The sequence below is a fragment of the Haematobia irritans genome, chromosome 4 (genome assembly GCF_050003625.1).
Source record: "Haematobia irritans isolate KBUSLIRL chromosome 4, ASM5000362v1, whole genome shotgun sequence".
NCBI lineage: Eukaryota > Metazoa > Arthropoda > Insecta > Diptera > Muscidae > Haematobia > Haematobia irritans.
Genome location: NC_134400.1, coordinates 180,080,371 through 180,093,301, shown reverse-complemented (window position 1 = coordinate 180,093,301; position 12,931 = coordinate 180,080,371). Strand labels below are relative to the sequence as shown.

General features: G+C 35.2%; 1 protein-coding gene across 1 annotated transcript in view; it reads left to right on the top strand.

The window, feature by feature from the left end:
• Positions 1-2,857: 2,857 nt before the first annotated feature.
• Positions 2,858-12,931, top strand: part of unc-13-4A (BAI1 associated protein 3) — a 111,000-nt gene continuing 100,926 nt past the window's right edge. Inside the window, exons 1-2 of the mRNA XM_075305113.1 lie at positions 2,858-4,147; positions 12,213-12,474. Coding sequence (XP_075161228.1) covers positions 3,826-4,147; positions 12,213-12,474 — 584 coding nt within the window. The 5' untranslated portion in view covers positions 2,858-3,825. The remainder of the gene's footprint in view (positions 4,148-12,212; positions 12,475-12,931) is intronic.

Here is a 12,931-nt window from a genome sequence, read left to right as displayed (position 1 = left end):
CGCAATCCATGGTGGAGGGTACGTACATAAGATTCGGCCTGGCCGAACTTGCGGCCGTATATGCTTGTTTATAACTCGCTTTTTTCACATGTTTAATGGGTAATTTTAACATTTTGTTTCAAATAGATTAAAAAAAGAGTTAAAAGTAATAAAATTGAACAAATTATTCAAATTTTGTCGATAAAAGTGCTGAATCCATTCTAGAAAAATTGTGAATTTTTGAAAATATTTGAGGTCAAACGTTTCATACCAGCCATAAAAAATTATAAAAATTATTTATTTAGCAAAATATAAAAAAAAAAATTTATTCATATGCAAAAAATTGAATTCAAAAAAACTGATTCGAATTCAGTGCAACCGCTGTTGAAATGGTGGACATCCGTGCTATGACAAGCCCATGTTACATTCATCGCGTTTGCGTCAATTTTGCACCACTTCCGCATCTAAAAACAACATGTTCACTACTTTTTTGGCGACGCTATTTTTGCTGGGTTATAATGGTACACTGAAAAAACAGTGAACCCACCAGGAAAGATAACTTTCGATTAATTTTAGAAAATTTGGAACTTTTTTAGAAAATTTTAACTAAACGGTATTACAAGCGCTGGCATCACTCCGATATGGCAAAAATAAGTAAATATTTTTCGACAAATTCAAGAAAATTTATTAGACATAATAAAATTTTTTCAGTAGTTAAAGAAAATTTTGTAGTTTTAAGAGAAATCTTGGAGTTCAAAATTGCAAGAATGTCTTTAGTGACATACGAAGTTCATGATGGACAAATTTTTGGTAAAATTTACAAATTGAAAGAAATAATGAACTATTTTGTAAGAAATACGAAATTAGGAAATCTTTATGTTTTATTTGTGTATAACTTTTTCCTTTTTTTATTTCATTTAACTAACATACGCAAAAAATTATTTGACTAAAATAAACTTTTTCCAAACATAATGATTCTATGAACTAATATAAAGTTAATATGGCTTTAGTGAAATAGAGAGTTCACTTTTTTTTGAGTGTATATAAGTTAACGAAAACTACAAAAATATACGATAGTATATTTTTACTGAATGCAACATTTGTATGAGCCCTCCGGAATATCGTTGCACTTGTGCTCTATCCAGAACATCTTATCACCTGCAAATCTCGCCAGTGTTGCCAAGTTGAAGTTACATAAACAAGAGTTTCTGCGATTCACAATACCTAATTATTGTGACTAAATTGATAAACACTGCTTTCTTTTTGTCCATTATGGCTTGTATCTATTTATCTATATACACCGAAAAAAGTGAACTGTTTTAACAGGTTGGCTGATAAGTCCCCGGTCTAATAAAGAAAAACACATTTTTTTGTCAAAATTCGTTTTTATTATTCAACATAGTTCCCTTCAAGAGCGATACAACGACTATAACGACCTTCCAATTTTTTGATACCATTTTGGTAGTACTCCTTCGGTTTTGCCTCAAAATAGGCCTCAGTTTCGGCGATCACCTCTTCATTGCAGCCAAATTTTTTCCCTGCGAGCATCCTTTTGAGGTCTGAGAACAAGAATTTCAATTAAATCGGAGTAAAAGATTGGCCACTGTGGTCATATGAGTGGAAATCGGGCGAACGATATTTATGGGAGCTATATCTAAATCTGAACCGGTTTCAATAAAATTTGGCACACTTTACTACACTTCTAATTGTACTCCTAGTGCAAAATTTCAACCAAATTGGGGTAAAACTCTGGCTTCCCAGAGTATTAGTCCATATCGGGGGAAATATATATTTGGGAGCTGTATCTAAATCTGAACGGATTTCAATCAAATTTACCAAACATTGGTAGAATGTCAATTCTACTCTTTATGCAAAATTTCACGAAAATCGGTAGTAAACTTTGGTATCTGTGGTCATATGAGTCTAAGTCGGACGAAAGATATATATGGGAGCTATATCTAAATCTGAACCGATTTAGCTGATATTTTGCGAGACTTTCGAGACTCATAAAATATTCGGATGTACTGAATTTGAAGAACATCGGTTGATAAGCACGCCAATTATGACCAGATCGGGGATAAATATATATATGGTAGCTATATTTAAATCTGAACCGATTTTTTTTCCATAATCAATAGCGATTGTCTTTGTTCCAAAAAACGACTCTATGCCAAATTTGAGGACGATCGGATTTAAAGTGCGAGCTGGAGCTGTACTTTGCACACAAAATTACATATACAGACAGACGGACATCGCTAAATCGACTCAGAATTTAATTCTAAGATGATCGGTATACTAAACGATGGGTCTCAAACTTTTCCTTCTTGGCGTTACATACAAATGCACAAACTTATTATACCCTGTACTACAGTAGTGGTGAAGGGTATAAAAAGTAAGATTTCATTAAGCTGTGGAAAATTTCGATAAAAATAATAAAATTTAACTACAAGCAAATAAATTTTTTCCAATAAAAATAAGTTACATTTAGCGTTAGTTTAAATCTGAATTATGTTCGTATATTACACCTTCGATCGACAAAAAAAAAATCTGCCTACTGGAATAAATACGTGAACAGCCTTATTAGTATATCGGAAAAAGAGAATGAAAATGAGATCAGTATCCTAAATTCAATTTTGTCGATCCTAGATTTAAAGCTAGATTGGGTCCTAAAAAAAGTCTTTACTTTACTTTATATAACAAAATCCTTAAGGAAAAGTCAAAATCTTTGGATAAAATTTTTGTTTTTTTTTTTTTTTGTTGAGTGTACTTGTTCCCTCTTTGTTTCTGGTTTTAATCAAATTACGCATACCTTTTTTTTTCTTCGAAATAATAATCAAGTTGTTTATTTATTTTTCTCTTGTCTTACAGGATCCCTTCATTCAATGACTTTAAATGAAAATTCCCAGGAATTCAATTACATCAAAGTTTTTTCCAATGACAATTGTATAAAGGCCAATTATTGTCACAATTCATGCGTTCAAATAAGAAAATCACTTCACAATTCATCCATCAACACCCACATAGCAAAGTAGAAGAGAAGTGTCACCATCATTCACGCATCAACAGCGTCGTTCTCTTATCGACGGTGAAATTCATTGGAAATCGCAATCGATGACGACAAATGCAATTGAGACAACATTAACAAATAGGCCTAAACGAATAGACGCACAGAAATGGCAAATTGTGGATCAATATCAATTGAATTTTAATTAAATTGAAAAGAAAAAAGCCTAGAGAAAATTCTGTAAATCAATGTTAATGTGTTGTTGCGAATGTAACAAAACCTATGTAATTATCGGAAACAAGCAGTAATACCAACAACAAACAAAAGTAAAAAGTCCAAAGGCATGGCATTTCCTTACACTCACACTCAAAGAATAAACTGAAGTAAAAAACAAAAACATGTTCAAAAGGCTTAATTCAAAGATGCTATAAATGCGCGAGAACATAAAAGGCTATGTAATTCCGAGAAAGAGAGCAATTATAACTTTGAAGAAAAGAGAAAGAACTTAGATGTTTATACTCCACTCTCTCTTTCTGTCTCTCATATGCACTCAGTAAATGTACTTACTAAGGCTCTGCATGACATAACAACTTAGCCTGTGCACAGTCGCACACACACACACACAAAGTCAATATCGATGTCAATTCACAACCACAACAAATGCGTTAATCGCCATATCCGGTTACACCTTTGGTGATGCTAAGTCACCAGGCTTTGGCTGACCTCATTTTAACATAGAATAGCAAATCATTCTATATATCCCTATACGTTGTAGGGTTTCATTGTCATCATCACCAGAGACCATCAGTCTGGAAACCACAAAAAAGAAAATTAATGTCAATATGAGCTTTCTAAGTTCCATGCAGCAGTATGTCACCAGTGGCATTAGTAGCCTTGGTCTAGGAAATCGTCGTTTTTCCCTCTCAAAACAAGATGCTAATGAAAATCAACCTCATGGTGTCCAATCACAAAATCAAACGGTCACCGGGCCACCTTTGCCCACTCCAAATCTACAGACGACCATGGGGTCGGGTAATGCAGCGAGTAATATCTTCAATGTTGTTGCACCAACAGTGGCCTCTGGACCTGGACAGGGTAATATGGGCAACTATCCCAGTGGTGGGGTGGTAATTGGCAATCCAAATGCTACAAATCCTTTATTGGGTAAGTGTATGGAAGTCAATAGACTAGAATTAATTGCACATTTGTTCACATTTTTAGTTTTTCGTTTTTTATACCCACCACCGAAATATCAATTCCCGACAATACAAAGTATATGCAGGGTGATTAATATCTAAGATCTTTACGTTACTATCAATTCTATATCGCTCGTCTGACAGATGAGAGATTTATTCCAATCAAGTGAGTAAAGCAGATAGTCGGGCGGGGCCGACCATATCATACCCTAAACCACCCCTACTGAATTAGTAAACATTGTTTGTGGGGTATCAATGGTATAGGTTTGGGGAAAAACCGCATTTCCACATTTAAGAACATTAAGGGGTACATGGGAGTTTTATCACAATCTGAACAGAAATGTCTGATATTAGGAGCTATAGTTGATTCTGAACCTACAGAGTTAGTATGCCACTAATATTGAGTCCATTATTAAAAAAAGATGAAATCGCTCAATTAGTGTGGGTAATAAAGCCAAATTTCTGAAAATAGGATAATAGAGCTACATGTAAGTCTAAATACGATCAGCTCATACGTGTACATTTGAAATTTGAGCAACATTGGTTAATAAATAAGAGTATTATGGCCAAATTTGGGAAAATCGATCGATGCATATATATGGGAGCTATATCTAAATCTGAACCGATTTCGATGATATCTCCCAGATTTGGTTGATACCACAGAAAGTTGCCTTGTGCTAAATTAGAGTAAGATCGGGTACTAAATAAGGCTATTAAAGGGTGATAAATTTGGTCAATATAAACATGACGTATTTCTTTCAATTATGCATTTAAAAAACCTGAACACCCCTCATTTTGAAGGTGTGTGTGTGTAGAATGTTGCTCCTATTTTGATTTTGGAATTCACTCTTCTGTTGTCAAAATGCCGTCCAAGCAAGAAGAGCAGCGTATCAAAATTTTGCTCGCGTATCGCGAAAATCCGAGCTACTCGCACGCAAAGCTGGCAAAATCGCTAAAAGTTGCCAAATCAACCGTTACAAATGTAATTAAAGTGTTTGGGGAACGTTTGTCGACAGCCAGGAAGTCTGGATCGGGGGGAAATCGAAAACCGGAAGCCGCTGAGACGACAAAGAGAGTTGCCGGTAGTTTCAAGCCAAACCCTAACCTCTCTCTCCGAGATGCCGCAAATAAGCTGGGTGTATCGTCTACAACCGTGCATCGAGCCAAAAAACGAGCCGGACTATCGACTTACAAGAAGGTAGTGACTCCAAATCGCGATGATAAACAAAATACGACGGCCAAAGCGCGATCCCGGAGGCTGTACACGACGATGCCGACGAAGTTTGACTGCGTGGTAATGGACGACGAAACCTAAGTCAAAGCCGACTACAAGCAGCTTCCGGGACAGGAGTTTTATACGGCAAAACGAAGGGGAAAGGTACCAGATATTTTCAAGCACATAAAACTGTCAAAGCTCGCAAAGAAATATCTGGTTTGGCAAGCCATCTGTACCTGTGGCTTGAAAAGCAGCATTTTCATAGCTTCCGGGACTGTCAACCAAGAAATTTACGTGAAAGAGTGTTTGAATAAACGTCTGCTGCCTTTCCTGAAGAAACACGGTTGTTCCGTATTGTTTTGGCCGGATTTGGCATCTTGCCATTACGGTAAAAATGCCATGGAGTTGTACGCCGCCAACAACGTGCAGGTGGTTCCAAGGACAAGAACCCTCCCAACACGCCAGAGCTCCGCCCAATTGAGAAATACTGGGCTATTGTCAAGCGGAATCTAAAGAAAACCAAAAAACTGCTAAGGACGAGCAGCAAAGGCAAACTGGCTTTCTGCGGCGAAGAAGGTGGACAAGATGGCTGTACAAAATCTGATGGCAGGTGTCAAGCGTGAGGCCTGGCAATTCGGATTTGGAAAAGCGAAAGCCTAACTGAATATTTTTCCTGAATTTTATACTAATTGAACTTGAAAAAAAATTTAATTTGACTTTTTAAATAAACGATTTCACCGATTGACACGCGTTTTCCCTTGACCAAATTTTGACCGTATCACCCTTTATGGTCAGAAATAAATTTGTAAGGGGTAATTTTTTCAAAAACGGGCGATACATATATATGGGAGCTATATCTAAATCTGAACCGATTTGGATTATATTTTGCAGGTTTTGTTGATATAACAGGAGATTACATTTTGCTAAATTTGAGTAAAATCGATTTAGAAATGAGGCCACTACGGTCAAAAATGTGGTTATAAGGGACAAATTTTTGAAAATTGGGCGCTACAAATATAGGAGAGATAAATCTGAACCGGTTTGGATGATATTTTGCACATATAGTCAGTACTATAGAACATTATAGTAAGCCAAATTTGAGTAAGATCGGTTGATAAATAAGGGTTTTATGGCAAAATTTCTGAAAATCGGGCGATACATATATATATGGGAGCTATAGCTAAATCTGAACCGATTTTTGTTGAATCCCACACCCAGAGAAGGAATATGATCACCTCAAACATGTTTGAAGAGCAAAATGTTACTTTGATGGTGACAGAAATGTCGCCAGCATTACTGAGGTGGGATAATCCACCGCTAAAAAATTTTGGTGTTCGGTCGAAGCAGGAATCGAACCCACGACCTTGTGCATGCAAGGCGGGCATGCTAACCATTGCACCACGGAATCGAACCCACGACCTTGTGTATGCAAAGCGGGCATGCTACCCATTGCACCACGGTGGGTCCCCCCCCCCCCCAAAAAAAAAACTATGGCTGAAGACAAAAATAAAGATTTCAGCTTGTGTGTGAAGTCAATACTTCTATATGGAAGAGAAATTTGACTCATATCAAAAAACTCAGCCCATAAACTTCAAACTTTTGTCAATAAATGCCTTCGCACTATATTCTGACGCAATTTAATAACATATGTAGATCTCCATAAGAAAGGTCAAGTCAAATCGCTAGAAGGTGGATTTGTTACGCATTACGAAAACCGGCAAACAGCATCACTAGATTGGCCCTAGAATGGCATCCCCAAGGATGGCGAAGATCAGAAACATATGGCGCAGAACCATCCAAAGCGAATTATTAGGAATAAATAAAACACGAATGATCAGTTTCTTATCCTCCGATTAATACTTAACCGGAGGATAGACTACCAGTTAGTAAAAATTATGTATGTGATCAGCTGTTTTATCGAGAGGATAAATAATAACAAGACATTGAGAAGCCAGACCTTAATGATATTAAAATTATATGCATCGATAAAAGCAGATACGTGATTCTTGTAGAAGCCCTACACGCTCACAAAAAATCGCTTCTGTAACATATACTCCCAAACATATTTTGCTTCAAGCATATATATTTTTGGGTATTGCCCAAACATTTATATGTTTGATCTCTTCCAATATATAATATGTTTGAAAGCATATTGGTCTAAACAATATATGTTTGGGTAGTCTAAGTTCCAAACATTTTGTATTTTTGCATCCAAATTCAATAATGTTGTCTTCCAAAAAACAATACGTTATTATGTGACCATATAATATGTTTGGAAGCATTTTGCACCCAAAAATATTATATGCTTAAAAAAAATTCTCCCAAACAATATTGTGCTCAAAATTTTATTTATTTATTTATATATTTACAATCATAATGAATTATGAAAATAAACAGGTAATATAGGTGCTAACAACATAGGTTTTCGACCTGAATGCTCAAAATTTTTTGTTTCTGCCCAATTGTATATTCCCCGACATCTTTCTCACTTCCACGAGATTTTTTAGTTCTTAGCACATTTTTCTGTAATACAAACATTGTAGAAGAAATTATTCAATTGTATGATTTTTTTATTTTAATTTTACCTTTTGCCGGACGGAGATTCGAACAGCGGACCACACAGTTTGTAAGGATCAAAGAAGTAGCTGATCAATTGCCCAAGGAAAAATAAAATGTTAATTTTGTAATAACAAGCAACAACCACCAACTTAATTCAATATCGCTCCCTGTTAAATAGCGCTCCAAGCTACTAAACACATATATGTTTGTAGGCTATTTCTAAATGAATATATGTTTGCATCCAAGCATATTATATTTACAAACATTTTATGTCCCAAACATAATATGTTCTAACATATTAACATATATGTCCCAAACATGTTATGCTAGTTTATGAACATTATATGCTTGCACTCAAAAATATTGTGTTTAAAAATTTGTGTTCCAAACATATAATGTTTATAGCCAAACATATGAAAAACAGTCTTTTTCATCCGTGTATGCTCCCAAGAAGAACCATAAAGGAAACATTGGTCGAAAACCTTTGTAGTTAGTACCCTACCTTCTGTCATTATTTATATTCATGATTTAATATTATGGTTATAAATATTATAAATAAAAAGGAAACAAAATTGTCCCGTGAAACACGGTTCGGACACTGCTGTAAGAGGGAGGTCCCTTGTCATACAGCTAAACATAGAATCGAGCAGCATGCATTGATAAGACAGAAATGCATCGTCTGTGGTATCACAATGGCCTGAATGGTCTAAGTTAGCCAAAAATTACGGACTGCCTAATCTTTTTCCGAAATTGTTTGCTGTTGAACAAAAAAACTAAAAAAAAAATAAAACATTTTATTTTGTTGCATTACACCATTTAAATTAAATAATATCTTTTTTAAATTGATATCTTCATTAGTGTACCTAAATTTTCATTCCCCATATATACCAAACAACAACAGCGGAAAAAAACTCTCAAGGGTTAATCATGAATTTTTAATTAAAAAACTTTTTGTTCCTTCTAACAAAGACCTGTTCAGCACAAAACCAGACTACACTTTATGAATAATGACCATGTTGCCTAAAATATAACAAAAAAAAAAAAAAACAAAAACAAAAACAAAAATATCGTATAATGCTCAAGAGAAATCATTTATGTAAGGAAGTTATCAGAATATTTCTTTGTCTAATTGAAGCCAAATTTACAACAAAGAAATTTGAAAGGATAAAATCTATTAAACTGACGATTTATTCATGAAGAGAATGTGATGTTCCCAATCCATCCATATTGAAGACCTACAACAGATGGTAGAAAAAAGTTTTTTGGTGTATAAGGCAATCTGGGAATTGACAATGTCTCAAATGATAACAAGTATATACGGCCGTAAGTTCGGTCAGGCCGAATCTTATGTACCCTCCACCATGGATTGCGTAGAAAATTCTACTAAAGACTGTCATCCACAATCGAATTACATGGCTTGCGGTAACACTTGTCGATGTTAAGGTGTCTTAAAACTTCTTGACACCGTCTTCTAAATTGTAAGTTAGTCCATACGGGGTATATATTAAACAAAAAAGGCCGATTATATACGTATATAATTCAATTGAACAAAATTTTCTATAGAAATAAAATTTTGACAAAATTTTCTATAGAATTAAATTTTGACAAAATTTTCTATAGAAATAAAATTTTGACAAAATTTTCTATAGAAATAAAATTTTTACAATATTTTCGATAGAAATACAATTTTGATAGAAATTTTTGATAGAAATAAAATTTTGATAGAAATTTTTGATAGAAAAAAAATTTTAACAAAATTTTCTATAGAAATAAAATTTTGACAAAATTTTCTATAGTAATAAAATTTTGACAAAATTTTCTATAGAAATAAAATGTTGGTACATTATTTTTGGTTCGAGCGACAACCATGATTATGAACGGATATGGACAAATTTTTGTGTGATTCGGGATCGGCTATATATAACTATAGAACGATATGGACCAATTTTGGCATGGTTGTTACTAGCGCAATGTACCAAATTTCAGCCGGATCGGATGAATTTTGCTACTCCAAGAGGATCCGGAGCTCAAATCTGGGGATCGGTTGAAAAGGTGTTTATATATAATTATGGACCGATAAGAAACAGTTTTTGCATGATTGTTAGATACTATATACTAACACGACGTAACAAATTTCAACCAGATCGGGTATATATGGCCGTAAGTTCGGCCAGGCCGAATCTTATGTTCCCTCCACCATGGATTGCGTAGAAGCTTCTACGAAAGACTGTCATCCACAATCGAATTACTTGGGTTGTGGTATCTTAAATCGTTTTCTAAATTGTGAGTTGTGGTATATTTTAGACAAAAAAGGTATGTGTAAGTAAGTCTACAAATAATTACGAATCGATATGGACTATTGCACGGTACGTAGGGAGCCAGAATTGAAATATAGAGGTCGCTTATGTGGGGGCTATATACAATAATGAACTTGATATGGACCAATTTTTGTTCGATTCGGGATCGATTTATCTGAGAGCTATATATAACTATAGACCGATATGGACCTTGTTAGGCATGGTTGTTAACGGCCATATACTAGCACAATGTACCAAATTTCAACTGATTCGGATGAAATTTGCTCTGCCAAGAGGCTCCAAAACCTGAATCTCGGGATCGGTTTATATGGGGGCTATATACGATTATGGACTGATATGGACCACTTTTGGCTTGGTTGTTAAATATCATACACTGCCACCACGTACCAAATTTCAACCAGATCGGATGAATTTTGCTTCTCCAAAAGGCACCGGAGGTCTAATCGGGGGATCGGTTTATATGGGGGCTATATATAATTATGGACTGATATGAACTAATTCCTGCATGGTTGTTGGATACGATATAATAACATCACGTACCAAATTTCAGCAGGATCGGATGAATTTTGCTCTTCAAAGGGGCTCCGGAGGTCAAATCTGGTGATCGGTTTATATGGGGGCTATATATAATTATGCACCGATGTGGAACAATTTTTGCATGGTCCTTAGAGACCATATACTAACACCATGTACCAAATTTCAGCCGGATCGGATGAAATTTGCTTCTCTTAGAGGCTCCGCAAGCCAAATCTGGGGATCGGTTTATATGGGAGCTATATATAATTATTGACCGATATGGACCACTTTTTGCATGGTAGTTAGAGACCATATACTAACACCATATACTAACTTTCAGCCGGATCGGATGAAATTTGCTTCTCTTAGAGGATTTGCAAGCCAAATCTGATGGTCCGTTTATATGGGAGCTATACGTAAAAGTGGACCGATATGGCCCATTTGCAATACCGACCTACATCAATAACAACTACTTGTGCCAAGTTTCAAGTCGATAGCTTGTTTCGTTCGGAAGTTAGCGTGATTTCAATAGACGGACGGACGGACAGGCTCAGATCGACTCAAAATTTCACCACGACCCAGAATATATATACTTTATGGGGTCTTGGAGCAATATTTCTATGTGTTACAAACGGAATGACAAAGCTGAGGAAAATATGCCTCTTGTTTGGAGATAAAGACCCGAAACACTAATCAAAGTTGGTGAGTGAATGGTTTCGGGGTCATAAATCGAACGTTGTTGAGTGGTCAAGTCAGGCCACCGACCTCATTGAACACCTTTGGGGCGAACTCAAGAGAGATTTCTCCAAGCTTCCCTGCAGGTACAAAAACAATTGTGGGAATATATTCAAAAAGTATAATATACAGGTCGAGATATGCCATAAGTTAATTTTATCCATGTCTAAGAGAATTGAAGCAGTCCTTAAAAATCCCGTTGAATATACAGGATATTAGCGACCTAGTTTTATGCTTAGTGCAAACACTAACTTTAATGTACAAATTCTTGTATTTTCATATTTTTTCATATACATCTATTTTACTGTCCACATAAAATTCGATGATTTTTTTGAATTTAATTTTTTTAAGTTATTATTTAGTCCTATCTGAATTCTAAACTAATTTTTAAATACAAGACATATGTCTACTTTATAAATAATTCCGAAATATTCAATAAAAAAACATAAAATAGAAAAATCAAAGCCTTGTTTAAAAAAAAAATTCTTACACCTATTTGTGTATTTGTTTATATACTTTATGGGGTCTTAGAACAATATTTCGATGTGTTACAAACGGAATGACAAGGTTAATATACCCCCATCCTATGGTGGAGGGTATAAAAAGATATTGTGATATTCCTAAGAAAAAATCATGTGAAAATGTTGCTGATTTAAGTTTGTTTTTTATTGTCGTTACTTTTCTTTTAGGTTATCCCAAAGTTGTGCCCACACCTGGTGTTACAGCGGCTATGAGTACAAGTACAACCTCTGCTGTTGGCTCTACGTCTGCCTCAAATACCCCTGTTAGTTCACGTCGTCAATCGAGGGCTCTGGAGTGCTTAGCAACACCTCGTACCGGATCATTTCGTCATCGCAATGCACCTTCACAACAACCAGAACCCCGAGCCCCCTTGGCTTTCTGTAAGAGAAGATTATCATGGCCGGAAGTGGATCCACGATCAAATTCTGGGTAAGTATTCGATTTACAGGTTAAGAAGACATGAAATTTTATCAATTGAAATTATGCGAATGTTTTGTGAGAAAATATTTTTTAATTGATTCTTATGATGAAAATCTATGGAATTTCATAAGCCATTTCCTTTTGCTTAATGGGCATCATGGCCGTATTCAGGGGGGGGATGAGGGGGATCAACCCCCCCCCCGAAATGAATGAATATTTTTATATAAATAAATATATATTTTTAGCCGCATAGAAAAATCTTATCGAAGATGTTGAAGAAAAGCTTAAGGTTTTATTTTGAAAAACGTTTACCTATAAAACTTGCACAAATCATAGAATACTAGTTGAAAAGCCCGTCAAACGACGGTCGAAAAAAAAACAAATTGTTTTTGTTCTCGCACCACAAATTTAATTTTTGGAAAATGTCTTTCTGCTTTTTATGTGTGTTTGTTGTTCTTTTTGTGAA